This window comes from Malus sylvestris, chromosome 3, assembly GCF_916048215.2.
Source record: "Malus sylvestris chromosome 3, drMalSylv7.2, whole genome shotgun sequence".
Classification (NCBI taxonomy): domain Eukaryota; kingdom Viridiplantae; phylum Streptophyta; class Magnoliopsida; order Rosales; family Rosaceae; genus Malus; species Malus sylvestris.
In genome coordinates, this window is record NC_062262.1 from 29,424,573 (window position 1) to 29,447,264 (window position 22,692).

The following is a 22,692-nucleotide window of genomic DNA, read 5'->3' on the forward strand; positions in this document are numbered from 1 at the left end:
TCATTAAGAAAATCATGCATGCCAATCACCTCATCTCCTGTTTCTTCTTCTCTAATTGCCATATTTTGCTCTCCAATGTTTTGCTCGCCATGATGTCGCCACCAAGCGTTTTTATAATCTTTATCCATATCATACAATATGAGATGTTCAACAATAGTGTTCCTAACAAAAGTGTATCGATTACAACATCTTTTGTAAGGACATCTAAACTTATCAGGTCCAACACCATTTGCAACTGCTTGATCCAAAAACAAATTAATTCCAGCTGTATACGCTTCAAAATTTCGAGGTATCGTCAACCAACTCTTGTCCATGCTTTACCACTTTACGAGGGCAAAATAGTACGTTCACACTAAGATGCCTACAATCTTTCAATCCCTATCATGTAGGCATAACTATTAGAATTTTCAATTTCTATCTTTCAACCCTCGAACTCTATCACAATTGCAATCTTTTAATTTTCAACACCTATTATAGTGAAAACAAATTAAAATAACAACAAAAATTTATCAAAATTATGCTTATCTAATCCATTCTAATAAATACCAACCAAAAGTTATCAAAATAACAGCAAAAACAAATTAAAATAACAATTACAGTACAAAACAAATTAATTTAACATAATATATTCTTATATTACTAAATATCATAAATTTATGTTATATTTAATATTGTTAATTTAACATAAATGCTAATAAATATTATTCATTTCCATTTTCTCATAACAATTCAAGTGACAAAATTAATTAATTCGACTAAATATAAATTAATTTAACAAAAATAATAGAAATTTATCTAAGTACTTAAATTAGAATTTTTAAATAAATAAAATTGTGTTTTATACAATTAAAGAATTTAGTGATAGAAACCTGAATTATGGAAGAATTCCGTCGTCGATGAATTCTTTATGTACTCAAGCAGCTCAAATAAATTCCCTACAAAAATGAATTGTAAATAAAAATTAAACATAATAGGAGAGAATAAAAATATTAAAAGCAAAAAACACTTACTGTTGTGAAGAAGTAACAAACGAAATTGGAAGAACAAATAAGAAAGGTCTAAGTGAAAGAACAAGGGGATGGTTTGTAAGAGAGGAAGAACAAACAAGAAAAATGGAAGAGATGATGAAAGAGAACACGGGAGGGTGTATAAAGACCCTCAATCCGTCGCTACAACCGACACTAAGTTTTAAAATATTTTAAAAAACTAAAATCTATGTCGCTCAGAACCGACGCAGGCTTTAAATTATTTAAAAACAATAATTTGTGTTGCTTAAAAGCGACACTAATACTTTATGTCGCTAAAAAGCGACACTGTTTTGTTTAAAGCGACGCTATTATTTAAAATTATTAAAATATATGTCGGTTATAAGCGACATTAAATGTTTACGTCGGTTTAAAAGCGACGTAGAAATTTTATGACGCTTATAAGCGACAGTAAATCCGACGTCATCTTCAGTTAGTGTCGCAACTGTCTTATCCGCCACTATATTAAATTAAACTGACGCCACCTACTGACACTATAAGGCCCTTTTGTAGTAGTGGTATTTGTGTCACATATGAAGCGGCAATTTCTCCATTGGAATGCTTCAAGCTTCCAGGGAAAATATTAACGAGTTGAGGAACCATGGGCATATAACTATAAGCATGCTCAAATTATGCTTCCTCCACTACCACCTTATCGCATAACAAAATCTTTTGCTCGATGTATCTTTGACAAAAAAGAACTATCGTCCGCAACACACAAATGTTCTATGCTTATGAGTTTTGTTTCAACAACTTTAACTCCCACTTAACCACCAATTAAGAGGTACGGGGTTCCATCACAAAAAGCCTTAATGATAATAGCAGTGAACATCCCACGTACGTAAACTGCTCATTATATAATTATTAATGAAATCATTCAATATAAAGAGAATTTAACTTCATGAGGTTTTCAATGTGAGACTTATATATATATATATAGTTTTTTTTAATTTAATTATTATTAGACACACACACGCACATATATATATATATATATATATATATTAATTTTATTATTATTAAGGGGAGAGAGACTTCGAAAATATTATAATTGGAGAGAAGGAAGTTTTGAACCCGAAACGCATAGGTGAAAAACCAACACTCTTATCTGTTAGGATATTGAACTACATGTAATGCAAGACATATATATATATATGCTTCAACCTGATCGCCTAAGTAGGTGTACATATGTCTGTTATATGCTAAACAAATTTACTCATGTCGTCAAGTTTTGTTCATAATGATTTCATTTACCCTCATTATGTTTTTATATGTATATTTTAGTCGGGGATGTGGGAAACAATATTATGAGGCTTTTTTAACCATGTGATGACCTAGACCTCAAAAATCCCCTCCATCACATCAAAGTTTTGCATACCCACAAGGCAATGAGCGTCACACCAGGCTGTGATGGGCAGTAGTGGCATGCGCGAGAGCAAGGAGAAAATGTATTTCACTTAAATTGATTCACTTCACTCAAATTTTACTTCTCAACTTCCTATTTCAGTCCCTCCATCGCAACCATCATTAAGACCTGTCCACCAACAAAATTTTATACTACTAAACTTGTATACCTTACATGCTCAAGGATTTTCTAGTTCCGTCACAGATTATAATCCTCTCAAAAGAAAATTTTTGACTCCGTCAATGCTCATAACAATATATTCTTTTTTTCAGATAAAGATTTTATTGAATTAAACTCATAAGCTAGCGTCGTTTTGGTAATCTTAAGCCAGAAATTCGGTCCGATTAGTTAACGGGCAAATATCACCATGTTCGTTTCTAGTTAACCGCCAAGTCTCATCAGGCAGATAAGGCGAGGACACACTGAATAAAGCACGGGGTGTAGTGCATGGTATAAAATCCACAGAAGGAGACAGTGAAGGACCAGCAAACACTGACTGAAAGCAAGGTTCTAATCTTCTTTCTTTCGTGTGTTTCAAGCGTCCCAAAAATACCGCATAAGTCCCAAAAATACCGCAAAATCAGCCGTTGGATCTGATCTGATCAGATCTATCTTGTTGATGAAAAAGCCTGCTGCACTTTACGCTTAAGAAGCATCCAGTGATTCTCTCTCCGTCTCTCTCTCTGTCTCTCTCTCTCAACAACTACAACACACACAACTCCTCACCGACAATATTGAATATATAATAATCATTTGAAAGCTTTCTGGTGTGGTATGGAGGAGAGGGATCCTCTCCGATCCCATAAATTTTTAATTGTGACCGGAACACGAAGGGTACATCATATGTTTTTATATAAGTGGTAGAAAATTTTATTTTTTAAGTTATTAACTTTTTAGCACACATATCATATCATTGGTATAGTGACACATGATGTACCAATCTGTGTACCAGTCATACTGAAAAATTTCTCCTCCAATCCCTTCCACCTAATTCTCCTCATCAAACAATTCGGATTCTTAAAATTTGATCAAACGGCTACAAACACGGGCTCACTCTAAAGTTATAATAACTTTAGCCGTTGGATCAAATTTCAAGGGTCTGGATTGTTTGATGAGGAGGATTAGGTGGTATGGATCCTTAAAATCCTCGTATGCCAAAATTACCCCTCCAACAATAAAAAGGCTAAATATAATTACGAAAAATATGTTAAATATAAAAATTGATAATTGCATGAGCAATTCGAATTTTTAACATATTCGTTGTTATTTCTATTCAAATGACAGTATTGTTTTCACCTATCCAATTGTTTTAGAATAAAAATATGAGAATTATTGACATTCTGCCTACAACGTTAGCTCTTCGCTTTTGTAAGTGATGAAAACTCCATAAAATTCATAGAGCGAGAGAATGAATTGTAAAATTTCAACCTAGAGTCATTATTTTCTTACAAATAATATGAATTGGACCTTTTTTTTAATATTATAGAATGTAAGATTCGAACTTATAACCTCTTTCAACATTGGAAAGAAAAGTATCATTAGACTAATAACTAGTTGATAATAAAAACTGAACATTGGATTCGTCTTTCTCGTAGACCACACTAATCATATTTCAATAACATATTCACTATGAGCTCAAATAACATATTTTCACTTTGTCTATATTCTTCACTATTTTGATGTTCGCATCTTAATTTATTCTTGAGCGGAAAACAAATATTATCGCATAGCGTACTCCAACATTTCTTAGTTTTTTAACACAAAATGTATTACATTTCTTAGATTTCAAACACAAATTATGTTACAGTAAAAGATTTGCAACTTAAGTGATTAAGAGCATTTATTTTTGCATCTGAAGTCTTAAATCTGGCTCCACCTCTCCCGAACATAAAAGACACAAAATAAAATTTATAGGAGTAAAAGTTGAGTACTTTTACCAGCTAAACAAATTTGTGGTTTTGAGAAGTGGGAATGCGACCTAGAAAATTTCTACAATTAACCAAATTTTGCTTAAGTTTTTTTTCAATGAAGTTCCAATTCCAATATTCTTGACCAACAGGCTATTTTGGTAATTTCCTATTGCAGGTGATTAACCCATTTTCATGTCATTCAACTGGTGGCATGTAGCATTCTGTTGGTAATATATCTTTTCACTATTTTATTATTTTCCTTTTTTTTCTAAAGCTTCTTCACTTATTCAATACACTTCACGGTTGGATTTTGTATTTAGAGGGAGAAACAGATAGACAAATTGCAGACTAGAGAGAGGAGAGAGAGATCTGGGGAGTGAGTGAGTTCTTGAATCCATGGCATCCAAGCTGCTGCTGATTACAGTGTTCATCCTGAATGTCATTGCTTTTGGGCTGGCTGTTGCTGCTGAGCAGAGGAGAAGCTCTGTAAGTTATCTCTTTCCCTTTTTTAATCCAAAATGTTTTTTTTACTGGAAATGGTTGTTGATAATTGAATTTTGATTCTGGGTTTTTCTGGGTTTGTGCAATAAGTGTTCTTTGGTGATATATTATGTTTGGATGCTGAGAAAATGTAGGAAACTAGATGCAGTCTGTGTCCATTGCTTCGGATTGAAGAAAATAAAAGCAACCCGTTTGGTATTTGATGGGCCTAGTACTTTAAATTTTGTTATTCTGATCAAATGAGGCCAAATATATGGGTTCAATCAGAAACGTGAGAACCAAGAGAATTGTGTTCTAGCTGATACAAATAATTTAGTTCATAGTATGGTCATTTCTACTGATATTGCTTGTTTTCTTTCTTGTATGTGTTGTTTCTGTTCATGCATGCATGTGATTTTCTTGGAGAATTTGTTGGAGCAAATTGTATTGATCGCTGAAACATATGCAGGCAAATGTAATTGAATCGTACAATAAATTGATTTCAAGAATAAGATGGTGTTCTTGAACCAAAAGCTTGTTTTGGGAGATTTTCGAGCCAAATAAGAGTGTTCAGAACTGTTGGTTGAGCATAAGAGTTGTGATTATTTGCAGGGGGGGTTGTAGATCAGTTGGTTAAGAGTCTTAAGACCATTCACCCTAGCACCTGATGCCCCGAGTTCAATTTCCCCCTCCCCAGTATCGCTTGTATCACACAAAAAAAAAAGAGAGTTGGGATTAATTTAGCATCCCAAAAACTTCCTTCTTATAATTGTTGTTGATTTGGTCTCATATCTCAATCAGCATTGGAAGTAAGAATCCACAGAGCTTTCCCCTCCTCACCATATATTGAACGAATGAAATCTCGAAATGAGCCAAATAATATTACTAATCCTTCATTCTAATGAGTTTTGCTGAAGGTTGGGCCCCTTGACAGTGCCGATTATATGACAGCAATTGCTTCTTGCTATATACTATATAGTAATACAATAATTTTACTTGTCTAAAAAGTCGTTGCTTGTTGGCTATTGTTATAGCTTCCCACTAGGCAATCACATTTTACTAAACCCATTGAGAAATCGAACAGAGGCCTTAAAATAAACCGGTTTCACATCATCATATTCATTCATAAACCAGTATATTCATCCTCAATGTAATAGCCTAAAAGAAAGTAGTACATTCGGCTTCTAGCTGATATATGAGAGGCAGTCCTTGCTAACAATATATTTGTCGTTCATGACAGGCAACGGTTGTTCAGGATACTGAGTTAAACAACTATTGTGTCTATGAGTCAGACATCGCAACTGGCTACGGGGTTGGTGCATTTTTATTCTTCTTGGTAGGTCAGGTCATTATAATGGTGGCAAGCCGATGCTTCTGCTGCGGGAAGCCATTGAAACCTGGAGGGTCAAGAGCCTGGGCAGTTATCCTTTTCATAGTCTGCTGGTAAGATTTATAACGTGCTGAAAAAAATGTTGCCTAGTGGATTGAGTATAATTTGTCGATTTAATTAGATCAATACATTTGTACTTATAAATGCAGACTAAGTTTAGATTTGAAGTTCCGCACCAGAATTTAAGGTTCACATCTTGCAATGGATTGTCATATGGATATGAATTACTTACACATTTTATTGATGTTACTCTTACCAGGGTCTTTTTCCTAATCGCTGAGGCGTGTTTGCTGGCGGGTTCGGTGAGGAATGCCTACCACACCAAGTACAGGACCATTTTCGGCCAAAGCCCTCCAGATTGCCAGCAACTGAGAAAGGGAGTTTTCGGTGCAGGAGCAGCTTTCATTTTCCTCACCACAATAGTTTCTGAGTTCTACTATGTTTGCTATTCCAGAGCCAGGGAAAGCTTCCAGCCATACGGCGGAGAGGCTGCTGTTGGTCTCGGAACCTTTAAATGATTCCATCATCTTCGGAATCAACATGATCGGCGATCATGATCCTCAATATTTTGTATCAGATAATTTGACCGTGTCTGGGATCCCACATTTCATGTTTTGAGTTGCATAAATGATGTTTTGAAGGGTTTGGTTCAGTTGAGTCTGTAATATAGTGGGGTATTAGTGTTTCTCATGTTTTACATTACTGGTAAAAAAAATTCTCTGATTGTAAAGCCCGGATAAAGAAGGAGGGGGAGGGCGTCAGGTAGTCGACAGCCGGCATTTCTAGGTTACATCGAATCCTTATGATAATGAATCATGAACGAGGATTCATATAGCCGACCCCACATAGTAAGGAAAAGCTTTGTTGTTGTTGTTGTTGATTGTCAAATATGATATTAGTAACAGGAAAATACTTGCTTGTGATCTGTATTTGTTTCAAAAAAGTGAGCATTCGCTTTTGTGAAAGTTCATATTTTGTCCATATGATATTTGTTAATCGACGTGATCAATCTGGCGTCCATGTAATTAAATAATAAGTTTGTAACTTTCTACTAATCCTTGTATGCAATTAGCAAAATCTACACAACATATTACGATAACTAATATATGATCCTCAAGAAATTCACAAGATTTCATGGGCTCTTGTATGGTGATTTGTAGTGATTTACAAAATTATGTCCTTATCGGGATCGGGTTACATTTAGAGCACTTCCAATCACGCTCTCTATTTTTAAAATAAAATTTACCTTAAAAAACTATAAATTTAAGGGAGTTTTAACAAAACACTTTCGGTATAGTTCACTTTTAACGAAAAACCACATTTATACATTTCCCTGGTACTATTCACTATACCTTTAAAAAGAGCTTTTTATTAAAAGGGAAGTTTTTTTGGACTTTTCGTTAGTTTTCCTTAAATTTAATTTAGGGAGTCATTATAACTGTGAACAATAGGTTTTAAATTTTTATTTAAAATATTAGGAAATCCACTGGAGATGCTCTTATGAAGACTAATCAATCAAATTTTTTTGTGTTGTACCCTCCAAACCACAACTAATCAACGATTTTGCTGCAAATTCTGATGTAGTTTTTGGGACTGACTATAATATTTACATGTATTTGATATAATAACCATTTAACTTCGAGATGGTGATTGTATTAAATACATATAAGTATTGCTAAATCAGTAATTTTGTTGTCACTAATAAGAAATGAGCACGTTTATCAACATTTAAGTAATAATCCAATTATTAACTTCTTTGTTATTTAGTTTACAAAATTTAGTCTCTTTAGCATTACTCTTTCAAAATTATGTACTCGCATCAATTGTATAATTGCAATCCGGCTCCTTTGGTTCGTGGAATGGGCTCTTCAGGAATGGACTCAAGAGTCGGAAGAAAAGAAAAGCCCTAAAACCTACAGGCCTGTACAGAGGTCCACAGCTACCATCCCTAACGACTACTACTTCCCACCTTTGATGTTAGTGAATGTGTCAAACTAATTAAAGCACAAATGTATATCACTAGATTAACAGATCAAGGGTGTGTGTGGAAATGCCTTTAAAATAATCGAAAACGTTTTAGATGAAAATATTTTTGAAACCAAACTTTAGTAAAAATACAAGCACACAACTGCTGCTTCTTTCAAAATGCATGTCAAGTAATTTTGAAACCCAAAACACTTCTATCAAAAACACCTTCAATCATTTTAAAATCACTTTCATACGGGCCCAAGCTTCAACCATACAAGGTGATAATGCATTTCAAAAGTCGTGTGTAAAAATTGTCTAGGAATATTAAGTGTCCTTGCCTTGATAAATTGACACTAATGGAACATAAAAATATGATTCATATATTTCTCTTGAATCTCCTCACCAGAGTGTAATTCTAGGAAAACTTCTCTAGTAATGTTTTGGAAACTTAGTATTCAATGGTTGAATTGTATACAAATGGTTGTTACGTGTCTCAACGATAACTTTTTGTATGTGACGTAACACTGTCACATGGTGTTATTAATTCACATATCATAATACGGTAGACAACAAACTATCTTCTAAGTATAATATTAATTTATATACACTGCGTAGATTGGTGACAAAATGATTTCTTTTTCACTAATCTTGGAAGAGAACTACTAAACTATAGTCATTCCCACATAATAAAATCTAAAGGGTGAATTTGTGTCGGCTCACTTAGGGGTGGTTTGGGAGTGAGGTGCTTAAAAAAAGCACCCATGAAAAAAAGCTGGAAGGGTTTTACGTGTTTGGTAAATTGAAAAAAATTGCTTATTTTGGAAGCTGCTGTGAGAATAAGCTGAAATCAAAGGAAAAAACTGAAGCTGTTATTTGCAGCTTTGGAAAACTGGCTTTTTTTCAAAGCACACGGAGCTACAGTGCTCCTTTAATGAAAAGACCCACTATCAGACTGTTTTTTTTTTCCAAAAGCACTTTTACAAAAAAGTTTATCAAACACTCTGCTAATTTATTTCGCAGCCGCTTATTCTCACAGCACAGCCATTTATTCTCACAGCACAGCCATTTATTCTCACAGCAGTTTTTTTTCAAAGCACAGCAATACCAAACCAGTCCTTAGTTAGAAGTATTTACTCTTACCCCGAGGTCCTAATTCCCAATTCATCAAGAAGAATCTAGTCGAAATGGAACTAGGACAATATTATAAAATAAGCCAAGCATGCCCCCATGCTCTCTTGTTCCTGGTTGGTTTCTAGCCAGTAAATCGATATCGCTATCATCTCACACATACACATTGATGTCTCTCAAACCTCACCTAAACGCCAGCAACCAATGTTTAAGCCTTCGTGTGGCCTATATATCCAAAGTGTCAGTGCCAATTGATGCCTGCATGCAGCTTTTGAAAGTGTACCGTTAGGTCATCGTCCTGCTCCATATCTTAACCCAAACGGTGCAGTGATATTCGAAACTTGTACTTGCAATAACCTGCTGGCTATATTTTGTGAAAGTTTTTCTGCCACCCCAACCAGATCTGAGAATCCTCCCCTATCTCTCCCTCGAGGCATTAAGTGATCACTGACCACGCATAAATTTGCAGAGATTTTAGGTCACTGTTGTGTCACAAAAATTTGATTCACAATTCTGCACGAATATCGTCCGAGTTGAAGAAATATTCTGCACCAAAATCGTTTGAGCCCTATGACGACACCATCGACCAGGGACGAAGCCAACAGGTCTTGGGTTCCCTTGTACATTGTTGGGTTTGTGTGATGGTCAAATTCAATAAGTCTTGGGTTCGAAACTGGCAGTTAGACTAAATAATACTCATATGCGCGTGAATGACTGTCAACTATTGATGTACATCTAAACTACTGTGAAAAGTGTAAAAATGCACATACAATTATCGTGACTTCCTATATGAAAAGATGAACAATTAATTATTATTTTTCACACTTATGCACAAAAAAAAAAAAAAAAAAAAAAACAATTAGAAAAATAAAACTAGAAATGATTGATACTTTCGTTCATGTGTCAAAACAGGAGGCATATTTTCATCATTTGTTGAGCAGAAAAATTAGTGATGCTCTCCTAAATTGTCAAACTGCCAACCTCCAAATAATGTTTTCCCCCTCTTCTGCTTCTTCCTTTCTATCTTATTAATTTAGTCGGTATAGTACAGTGCACATGCAAAGCTTTAAACATGCTAGAATATGTTGCATTGTCATGTCCCCATGCATAGCATGATTGTACTCGCCACATGCTCTCTCAGTTTCTTTTTTTCTCTGCAGTTGCGGCCCTTTTCTTTATTGGTGAGATAATACATGCATGCATGCATGATGCATTCAATTAGGGAGATCAAGAAATTCTTTCTTGCAATTAAGATTTAATATCAACGGCATCATAATTCCATTAAAAAATGTTTACTACTTGTTTAAAAAGCAAACTAACTATCCCATTATAAACCCGGATCATGTAATGAAATAATGAAAAGAAACTAACTATCCCATTATAAACCCGGATCATGTAATGAAATAATGAAAAGAGAGTATCTCTCTCAGTTAAGGCATGTATGTGAGGGTATTTTGATCCTTTTAATGGCTGCCGTGGTGCAACATTGTAGTGGCCAGGGGGCTTCGATACGAGCAAGTCAAATCGAAACTTTAATCTGTGAAAAGTGTGTTTGACATATTTGTTGAAATGAAGCAATGTGAAGGCTTCTGCTTTCTTCCAAATGCAGCCAAAATATACGTGCAAAATAAAAAAAAAAAACCTTTTATTAGGTTGATGTATCTGCAATTTTCGCAGGAGTGATGATATGCTTTGCTATCTTCACCATCTAATAATTCACATGCATATGACTCATCAAGACATTGATCTATGGTATTATTTATTGTTATGGTCCTGCAGGCTTGCCAGTGCCGCTTCAATCCCATGCATAGTCATTTGAAGTTTTACAAATGGCTCCATGCAACTCAATCAGTCAATTTGTATTCCACTTAGTACCATATATACTACAACCATTGTATCCTTGGAATATAATTATTTAAAACTTGGATTAGTCTACTGTTAAAAAAAAAGTAAAATAGTACTAGTATTCTTTAATCGAATAATGTTTTTGTAATGTAATAATTTGCAGACATACGTGAAAATGAACTTTGTCACAATAATAATAAGGTTATTCTGTGTTATTAACTATAATATTAACAATAAAATTGACAAACATTAGATGTTAACGTCATGTTGTAACACCATTAAACATGAAGATAATGAGCCCAAAAGTGAATGATAATACTGTAACAATCACCGTTAGTAATGTAATAATTAATGTTATATAACCTCACTATTATAATGTAGTTTAACATGTAAACTTTGTGATTATAAAGTAACCATTAAAGAAATGGTACCGTAAAATTTCCCTTAAAAATGATCAACATTATGAGCAACATAAAACACAGACATATCTTATATTTTCAAACATCATGACAAGAAAACGTTTCTCTTCATTTTCTTAATCATCTTATTATTTTTAATATGAAGTTGTGAACCAAAAATAAGGAACTAAAACCGCCGTCTATAGATTTTGCAAATTTATGGACCAAAGTAACCCTACCTTTTGTTTGGGACCTATATATCCTGCCGATGATACATTCAGGCACCTGTAGTTTTCAAACTAAATATCCATAAATCTGTCACCACAGTAGCTTTCAGAACCATCTGATTCTTCTCACCTATTATCTGTCCTGGCAGTGTATATATATATACACAGACATCTCGTACTGTATATATAGCAGAGGGTATTTTGATTTTGATATGAACATTACTGATTTAAAATTCATGAAAGTTACGGATCAAAATATGTAATCCCCATGATCCGCTGTCGTATCAGCAAATTAGTATAGGATCTTCTTCGTGCTCCTGAAGCAGTTATTTAACTTTGTAATTTTGTTATGATTTTTCTGTCTTTCATCACATGAATGGATGATTGCTGAATAATTAAATTAATTTAATGACCGGCTAGTTGATTAAATAAATTTAATTAGTATCTCCCGCATTATCATTACTGAGTGGCGCTCATGACAATCTGATGACGAGAATATAAATAAGTTATAATTCTAAAGCATATTGTACAAGACTACAAGTTTTACATAATTAACTAATTAATTTAAATAATGGCATTTCAGTTTTACTTCTCCTCAATGATATCATGTATATTCTTAATCAAGAACCTGTTTCACTCACAAACAGGCTGTTTAAAATCAAGCCACGTGGTGTGTTTGTTTATATAGTAAGATGATAATTATGTTTCTAATACGTGGGTTAGTCTTTTAATAAGTTATCATAATTAATCAATCTAAATGATGATTGTGGAATGACAATGTGGTCGCCGCTGATCAAATAATCTTTTGAATTAAGGTAGTGGGGGCATTGTGCCATTAATAACCTGCCTTATTTGGTTTGCAAAATCTTGTAGGTCATAAGCAAACTAAAAACAAAAAATTAATTACAAATAAATATATACTTGCGGTGTAGCATTGGATCCATTTTGTTTTAGGTGGTAGGACAAGAGGATGTTAGCTAGTTAATTATTATGTGCCATTATTTATAGCTTAATTTCAAATAATTTACGCAGATTTGAGTTTATAGTCAAGTTGGTTAGAGTTGTTGTTTGAATCTCTTTCCTAATAGTTTAAAGGCTTATTAATTGATATGCCCTTTGAAACTATAATTTTGTGTCATTTTACTCCTTGACTTGTTTTGTCTCACTCTCCCCCCCCCCCCCCGCGGCGGAAACTGTCATTTTTCATCTCATTTCGTCTCAATTCACCCAATTTTTGTCAATTTTGTCAAATAGGCCTTAAAGTTGAAGGTAGTATGGACATTAGTTGTCGACAGAACTCAAGGACTAGATTCGCAAGTCTAAATTCCTTTCTACTCTTTCACTTATCCCGAATTTGTTTCTCCAACTTTTCTCACCACAAATTCACATGCGGTCTGATAAATATGAAATATCCACGAAACTGCCACATCGTCAAGCATGGGGCTTATTTCTAACCACATAAAAGTGAAATGTCCTAACTACTATTTAATTTCATCAATTTGACGGAAGAGACGAAAAAGGGAACTAAAGCTAAATGAGACAAAAAATAGCAGTTTTAGAGAATAAAGACAAACTAAGTTCTCAAGAAGCAAATTCATTAATAAGCCTAATTAAATGAATTTAACACGTAATATCGCTGGCAAAAATTTGAAGTTTTAATGGGAACAAGAATGTTAAGTAATTCTTCTCATCTTGCCCATTATTGCACTTGTCATTTGTCAAGCCCCATTATAGCAAAATCTACAGAACAACAGTTATCACAGATGAGGTTTTCAAGTGCAAGAAACTTTGTGGTTTAAGGAGCCTCTTGATTTGTTCCAGGATATTTTGTTTGAGGATTGTCTTTAAGCTTTATTGGTCATATGAGGATAGGTTTTCTGCTGTGACGAACACTTTTTTTCTCTTTGATTGGGTTGAAATCTCCATCAAAGTTTTTATTGAAGCCCATTATGCACATTCTTAGTTTGTAGGCTCCTTTACTTGGTTTAATAAATATCGAACCTTTACTTGGTTTATGAAAATTAAAATCAATTTAGATGAAATTGAGAAGCACTGTCATCATATGGTGATGTTTCTGTCAAAAAAAATATTTTTTATAAAAGCAATAGTAGAAAGGGGAAAATTCAAACTCAAAACTTCGAATATATAAATAAATATTTTTAACGAATCGAACCATACATTCATACCATATTTTTCACAATATATCGTACAAATAAATTGTGCATAACGTAATTTTGATTAACAGCGTTAATAATCTACCGACGCAACGGATGCTATTGTGAGGCACTGAACCCTACTTTTAAATTCCATAATTTACCTTTTCAACATTTGGCATGATTATGTTTTCTAGCATATATGTCAGTTCATCAAACAATTAACAATTAACAACTAACAACCAGGATGTAAAACAATTCGTACGGTGGCGATGGCGGTGGCTCATTGGATGGCATCGATATGACATTAGATTGGAGAGAGAATCCTTGCCGGATTCTCTTTGTAAGGATCCTTGAGAGCCTCCAATCATATCTATTTATTGTGTATCGTGCGGTCAGTTTTCGTCAGGTACTATTTATATTTAATTTTGAATAAAAAATTACAATAATCTTTAACCGCATAATGTACGATAAACAAATGTGATTTGAGGATCCTCCCTCGTTACATTAAGCCACTTGTCTTGAATATATATGTTCATTTCTTAATTAGATGCATCCTTGTTTTGAATCTAGTTGACAAGCTATTCAAGACGCTAAATTGTTATTGTCAAACGAAAGGAAACCTCTTATGAAACACAGTATATGAGATTAGTTTTTTCATTTGTAATCGTTGATCATGTGAATTGTTTTTCAATATATATCAAATTTATAGCATGATAACATGGAGAATGATTTATATGGAAGGAATCATCTTTACTTGTTCTGGTCTAATAATATTATGTTAGGGGTAAGTTTTTTTCTATATAACATTGCATTATTGGACCAAAACACTACTCGACAGAGAACATGTTTCATGCAAGTTGCACTCAACAATATGACATGTCAAACATATATTAAAGAAATAATTCTTGTAGAAGAGTTTGCGCATATCAAAATTATAAATACAGAGACATTGCTCGATCTCTAGGATTGACTTGGAATAGATATGTTACTATATTTGAGGTTTGAAGGTATAGGTGAATGATTTAAGTTATCTAGAAGGGATCTAACAAAAAGAGATTAGACATAAAAGAAATTTATCTTTTCTAATCCTACTTTTCATGAAAAAAAAATAGAACGAGTAAGTTTTTTCAATGAGTAATTTATCTTCGAACTTTAAATTGAATTTATTTTTAAATTACTTCCTTCAAAATACTTCTCCAAATATAATGAGTTATACATTACAATAAACTTATTCTTTCAGTTTCCAAAAAATAAATAAATAAATAAACTTATTCTTTCTAATTTTGTTAAAGTGAGGGGACTAAAATACATAAGTTCATTGTAAACTATCAAATTAGGCACTATTTTTTTCTTTCAATGTACTTTAAATATACTGTATTATTCATATTTCAGTTCAACCCAAAATACCAAACCAGGAAAAAAGTGTCTGAGAGATGCATGCCTCCCCCAGAATCAAAGGTTCTTTATAGGTGACACCTGAAAGCTCAAGTCTCAAAGGGATCATAGTTTTGCTCAAAAACTTTAATCAAAGAAAAGAAGAGTGGATATTTCCACTAGGTGAGGATCTGGCTTTTTGTTTTTGCTTGGCCGGCCCTGCACGACAAAACACCAGATCCTTTTTAGCTTTCATGTTTTACAAGGGCCAAATACCAAACTCCACTTTTAGCTTTACGTGCAAGTCTTGTCCAACTGTCTGGGGTTCGTCACAGTTTTACATACTTTCCATGCACCGTCAACGAAATCATCACCTTATACGTTGACTTGATTCTTTTTCTTATTTTTCTTCCTAGTTTAGCAAACCCAACAAAGATAATTAGCTCAATTTAAATGGTTTTCTAATTCAAATAAGAAATCCGAAGTCTTTGACTTAACCTAATTCTACTCATTTCTATATTTTCTTTCACCGTTCAGATTAACCCTAGGGCTTCAACTTAAATGATGTTACTTTGTCAAGATACTATGTATTAATGTTGCCTCTGGTTTAATCAAATCGATGATCTTACTAACATTCTATGCAAAAATGAGAAAACCATACCCTAGAAAGTCTAAAATGACGCCAACATCAATTATTCAATGATTTTCTAATATCACATCAATATATTATGTGTTGTTAGTGCCGTATACAATAATGTTTTTTCTCTGTGTCTCTTAATAGAAGTTATTACCTCAATGGATATGTATTTCCTAAACATCAACAGAGTTTTTTTACTAATCTGAATGCATCATAAAATTACCTAGAGTATACCTTCATACATATACTCAGTCATAACAATGGTAGCAGGACACAAAACTTCTTAGAGGAACTCGAAGAAGAAACAAATGAAAAGTCACTATACTATATTTCTGTAGATGAAATATTCATTACAAGATAAAGTCATCCACCTCGCTATACATATATAGTAACTAGGAAATTTAACAAGTAATCCTCTAACTACCTAACAACCAATAGTCTAGGATCATGGCATGTGTCTTTACAGAGATTATACCATTTGGCATTTTACATGGTTAATACTCAGCATGCTAATCATAATCATATTAAACTAATGGGAAAGGTATTAATATTACAAAGCAACTCTCTCTCTCTCTCTCTCTCTCTCTCTCAAACATTTCATACACACATTTGATCTGGTCTGGCTTATAATCTGAGGCAGTCTGGGCCGGCCACCGACCCAACCTTTATCTTGGTGTCTTCATCATCCTCTTCTTATTTAATCTTAAACCTCACACGAGCTCCCCGAAGCTTCATACGCAAGAATGAGCTGCAATGTCATTTTTAGCTGGAAGATAGTTTGGTTAAGTTACTTTACCATATTTTAATCTTAATAAACCAATTAGATGCATGTCTTCGCAAGGAAACCATCGGCATGTTTGGATGAAAAGCTCGGCTGTCAAGGTGTGGAGAGACAGCCTAGTTTTAAATTAGGTGTTTGCCTAGCTAACCAAGTTGGAGTAAAGAAATCTTATAAAATTAAACTAATTCTTATGGAGCAAAAAATAATAACAAGACGACACATGAATCTTTGGATAAAAAATGACAAGAATACCTTTGAGGCACATCGAGATTCCTACGCGCGAGTAGCGGAGAATCATCTTTCAACCAAGTCAAAAGTGCCCAAAATAGGTAACAATTCAAAACCTATTTCATCCAACCACATCAAATCCTTTCTACAAGGTAATTCCCAAACACATTCATTTTAAATTATGTTAATTGGCTAATTAATGGGTTTATTGCCTAATTAACCCATTAATTGTCAATTAAACCATCCATTATATCCAATTAACCACCAAAATATATCCCATTCAACCCTAAAAATAGGCAATGGCCGGCCACCTCCCTTTTTTCCTAACCTTTTACATTTTTCTCCATTTTATTACCCCACGTATACAAATAATCAATTTTGTAACCACCAATTTATTCTTTAGGGTTTAATTAGCCAATAAATTGACTAATTAAACCAAAATCAAAACCACAAAATCCCTTCAAGGCTGGCCACACCTTGAGGGAAAAGAGACAAGCCTAATCCTATAAATAGGCTCCTATTTTCACCAAAAATTCATTCCAATTCTCTTACAAAAAATCCCAAATGCTCTAAACACTCTTTTTCTCTCTAAATTCTAACTTTGGCATCGGAGGTTCTTCGGCCAAAGCCCCCCCCCCCCCCCGTTCATCGTGGCGCGTGAGGCTCTTGGCCTTGACCTAAGGTGTTAATTGTTTTGTAGGTGCAATTTTGTCCAAAATCAAGGAGGAAGAAATTTGCATCCATAAATTGGTGTTTTCATTGAAAGTTGAGATTCATACTCGTAGAAGACTCTCGCATAAAAAGTTTTTTCTCTATTTTCTAGTCTATTTGAATATTTTTCATACGTTCTTATTGTTAGAATTTTTTATTTGCAAAGGTTCTTTGATAAAACGTATAAGAAAAATCTAATGACTAGAAATTTAGAAAATTCCACAAGTGAAAATTCTAATACTCAAGAAATGGAACCGCGACGATCCACGAGGCTAAATGTGGTCATAGGCGGAGTGGTACCACCACTACGAGGTTCCACCATGGCCCAAGCCGTGCTATCCAAGCTTGCACGGGTCTGAGCCCAAGCCTCGTATTCGTATGCATCACGCGTTGAGCAGCCTGCTCCCGACGAGCAGCCCACTCCCGTGGTCCAGCCTGCTCCCGACAAGCAGCCCACTCTTGCGGCCCAGCCTGCTCTTGTGGCCTAACCTGCTCTCGCAGCCCAGCCTGCTCCCGCCGAGCAGCATGCTTTCGTGGCCCAGCCTGCTTTCGACGAGCAGCCTACTCCCGTGGTCCAGCCTACTCCCGACAAGCAGCCTGCTCTCGTGGCCCAACCTGCTCTCGTGGCCCAGCCTGCTCCCGACGAGTAGCCCACTCCCGTGGTCCAGCCTGTTCTCGTCGAGCAGCCCACTCTCGTGGCCCAGCCTGCTCTCATAGCCCAGTATGCTTCTGTGGCTTTCCAAGCAGCCCAAGTCGGCCAAAGACTATCTCAACTATCCGGACCTACCATCGAGCCAGGGGCATTCTCACCATATTTTTTCACGAATTTGACATTTCCCAACTCAAATCTCGCGCCCAGAGTCTACTGCCCTTCCACTGCCAAATGAGGCACATTCCTTCTAAATTCTTCCAATCCAAATGGCGAACAACACTTGTCTCGACAAGTCATAGAGTTGACAAGCACCCTTGCACAACAGACAACCTTGGTGAATCAAATTTTGCAACGCACCGAGATCCAACGTGCCCCGAACGAGGTATCCCAAAGTAAGACAAGGGCAGACTAACCTTTCTAGCAGCGTTCCAGCAAGCAGCCATTCGACCAGCCACGAGCCGAGTGTTTGGGCAGTGTACACTCTTGATTGGGCCCCCGAGATAGCAAATACTCCCGTTTTAGCGCGCGGAGGAGCGTGCACTCTCGACTAGGCCCACGGATGAGCATACATTCACAGTTGGGGTCACACTTCGATAGTTAACATGAGCAACCTTCTTGGCAAAGTGTTCATTCGTGGCTAAGCCCGCAAGAAGCATCATCCACCTCACATCGGAGTATGTAGCACGACGGACGAAGAGAAGCAGTCACTCAATCCAGCTCAAGTTCAACTAGCAGTCTGCGAAGAACTCTCGACTGCTAGGAACGCACCATATGCACTGCATCCGCAGCATAGACGAGATAAATACATGGAAGAGCAGCCTAGACCAACAAGTCATGGCTGGGAGCAGCCGAGAGCTCCACTACCTCAACAAAGGCAAATTCAGGAAGAAGTAGAGAGACTCTTGACCAAGCGATTGCATGATTTCTAACGCAACGAGGTCACCGACAAGGCATACGACAGAACATGACCAACATAAGTAGGTCACCATTCATAGACGAGATCGAGCAAGCAGAGCCTCCATATGAGTTCAGCATGCCACATTTCACATCTTTCAAAAGGAATGAAGACACAGAGAGACACTTAAAGCACTACCGAAGCGCAATGATCCTTTATCGAAACAACGATGACCTCATGTGCAAGATATTCGCCACCACTCTACAAGGCAAGGCGCAAGATTGGTTCTACACCTTACCGCCACAATCCATTCGGAATTTCTACAAACTTTCTTTGGTTTTCACGAAAAAAGATTCATCTTATCACTCGATCAAAAAGAAGTCCGACCATTTGTTTGACATCAAGAAGAACCCAAATGAGTCACTTTGTGACTATGTGAGGAGATTCAAAGCAGAGAAGGCAAGGATAGTCGAAGGCAAAGACTCGATAGTTAGAGCAGTCTTCCAAAAAGGCCTTCCAGTAGACCACCAGCTATTCGAAAAATTGATCATGAAAGAAGATCTAACTCTGGCAGACTATTTTGCTTTAGCAAAGAAGCATGCACTTTGGGACGAGGCTCGCCAATGCATATTTAAGGACTTGAAGAAGTACCCAACATCACCTCCCTAGAAGCAGTGGAGGACTTATTCGCATGTTGACGGTATCTAAAGTAGCAATAAGCTTTACCATTATGCGAGAAGAGCTGGGGGCCCGACTACCTGTATTCTACAGTTTAAAAGCTCTCATCGATGCTATTAAAAATTCAAAAGCTAACTATGGCGATAGTTGTTGTAACCTAAAAGCTTAAGTTTTACCTTCAAACGCACGCAGTCATCATCATGATGCACTATTCTGCTGAATCCAAACCCACGACAATAAAGGCGTAGACCCTGGTAGATGCAAAATTTTTTGACGAACGCAACAACTCAACCCAAAAGACACGCCAAAGGCAGATGAACACACTCAATAGCAAATTTTGTCCTCGTCGCCCTAGAAGATTTTACGTAAGAGCAACATGTACTGGCAGTCTAGCACTACCTCCTTATGCGCGTTACACGGCCCTAGCCGACCCTTGCTCCATTATTCAGCTCTAGAGTGGCCTAATACCAGAAGTTGAGCATCTCCTGCTACATGTAACATGGCCCCAGCTCCACGGCTCCCTACCGTGCATTCAAGCCTAGCCTTGACAACGCAACAAAACGACCCAACAACGCCCCGAAGGTAACCGAGCACACTTTAGCCACACATGCTCCCTCAATGGAGATTTCTAGCATTTGCATGTCAACGATGCATCAAACTACAAATGCTCGTGAGCAGCCATGATTCTTGCCACCCTAGATGGTTTAATGCTCAAGCAGGAGATCACTCTAAACTTCAAAGCATCTAACAACGAAGCAGAGTACGAAGCCCCATTAGCAAGCCTTCGAATGACAAAAGACTTGGTGGTGAAAAAGCTTTCAATTCATTCCGATTCCCAGGTAATCACCAGCCATACTACTAGGGGCAAAGGCATGATGATCGTGGCAACCGACTACTTCACCAAATAGGTAGAAGCATAGCTCATGACGATCATGATTCAGACAGACATAAAGTGCTTCATATGAAGGAGCATCATTTGCCGATTTGGCATCCCTTAATCCATCGTCACATACAATGGCCCGTAATTCATGGGCAGAGATTTGGCAAAGTTTTTCCAAAAGTATGGCATCAAACAACACATATCCATGCCAATATATCTTCAAGGCAATGAGCAAGCCGAAGCATCCAACAAAACGATCTTCGACTGCCTCAAGAAATCCCTCACCAACAAGAAGGGAAAATGGCCAAACGAACTCCCCGGATGTCTATGGGCATATCGCACCACCAAAAGACGAGCCATCGGTGAGACTCTTTTCTTTTTGGCACTTGGTTGAGAATCGATCATTCCTCCTAATGTCATCGTGCCAAGTATCAGCACTCAATTGCCAAAGTATTGAGCCGAACAGTAAGGAGATGGCCACATGCTTATATCTGGCAAAGGAGAAGCGCGAGCAGACCATCACCCGCATCGCAGCCTACCAGCAGCAGCTCTTTACCAGCTACAACAAAAGGGCCAGGATCCGGCAATTCCAGCCCAGAGATCTAGTCCAAAGAAAAGACTTCATCATTGCTCGCAGATAAGGTTCCAAAAAGATGGATCCCATATGGGAAGGTCCGTACAAGATCAACAGAGTAGGCTACAAAAGTAATTACACCATCGCCACCATGAAATGACAAAAAGATCGAAAAGCAGTGGAACGCCTACAATCTGAGGAACTATCATGTCCGACCTCCCGCTACATCAAAGCTCGAAGATTCAACCAGCTCGACGGGCACTACCTCATAAGCTGAGGATTATCCAGTTGTTATGCAGTTCATACCTTACAGCTAAGTTCTCGTTCGTTTCACTCATTTTTCAATGAGGAATTCAAAAGTAATCACAACTTGGCTCGGCTACATGCTTACAACAACTTATCACTCTTGCACTTCAAAAGAAGACCGCGCCCTTCTTAGGGACTCATCGCAAGAATTCCGCCCCCCGAGGGACTAACCATGCTCTTCAGTGCAAGAGAGTAAACCAATTTCTCGACACCCATATGGGTCAGCTCTCCAAGATGGGAGGATAAACTCTACACTTCGAATATCCAGACGTGGATGAGTCTGGCTGCCCTAGTATAACTAGATGCACGATGGCTTGCGCCGGGGTTCTTAGAAGTAGCCACAATGGTCTTTTTCAAGGCTTAGTTAACTGAAGGATTTTAGGTTTCTTGGCCTAATCCGTGGGGAACCGGGCCCTAGAGGCGGAGAGGGCACATTACGCAGTACGCCCTATAGACGGCTGCCCTGGAACCCTAAAGCTGTTACCGAGTGCACTAAGGTAGCCTACGGATTCTGGAAGACTGCCTACGGCTTGCCCTTCGAGCAGTAAAGTCGCGCTAGACTTATACAACTGCACATTCTTATGAAAGGTTAAACAAGCTAGCGTGCATATACGAAGTTTTATCCACTGCCGACATGATACGTAGTCGATAAGCCTCACTTTTACCAAGCGCGGAACAACCTACACCAAGTCCTAAAGTGTTGTGATACTTGTTACGCAACCTACGGAATTGGAGAAAGTCAAGGTTAATAGCCTAGTGGTTACGCGGACTTGTTTGCTTCTATAAGTAAGGCATCCGGCTGCCAATCCAATGGCTAATAACTTTGCAAAGTTATACACCAACACCTACGGCTGCATAGGCTACGCAAGCTTGTTTGTTTATAAAAAAGTAGCATGCCTGCCACTAGTCTATCAAGTCTAAAGGTTAAGGCATGAACAAAAGAAGCGAAGATGAAGAAAAGCGAAAGAAAACATGTTTATAAACAACTAGCAAAGGCCGAATGAGCTACAAGGAAAAACAAAGAAAATCCTAAAGGCTACCTAA

At 36.7% G+C, this 22,692-nt stretch overlaps 1 protein-coding gene across 1 annotated transcript; it reads left to right on the plus strand.

Annotated features, from left to right (window-relative positions):
* The first annotated feature begins 4,618 nt into the window (after window positions 1-4,618).
* On the plus strand, window positions 4,619-7,219 carry LOC126617278 (uncharacterized). The gene is made up of 3 exons (XM_050285305.1): window positions 4,619-4,826; window positions 6,061-6,263; window positions 6,470-7,219. The coding sequence occupies exons 1-3, from the start codon at window positions 4,737-4,739 to the stop codon at window positions 6,726-6,728; spliced, it is 552 nt and encodes a 183-aa protein (XP_050141262.1). The 5' UTR covers window positions 4,619-4,736; the 3' UTR covers window positions 6,729-7,219.
* The last annotated feature ends 15,473 nt before the right edge of the window (window positions 7,220-22,692 follow it).

Excerpts from the sequence above, each read along its gene's own strand:
- LOC126617278 (XM_050285305.1), top strand. The coding sequence starts at position 4,737 with ATGGCATCCAAGCTGCTGCTGATTACAGTGTTCATCCTGAATGTCATT. Across the intron at positions 4,827-6,060 it reads CTGAGCAGAGGAGAAGCTCT|GCAACGGTTGTTCAGGATAC; the intron begins GTAAGTTATCTC and ends CGTTCATGACAG. Across the intron at positions 6,264-6,469 it reads ATCCTTTTCATAGTCTGCTG|GGTCTTTTTCCTAATCGCTG; the intron begins GTAAGATTTATA and ends TACTCTTACCAG.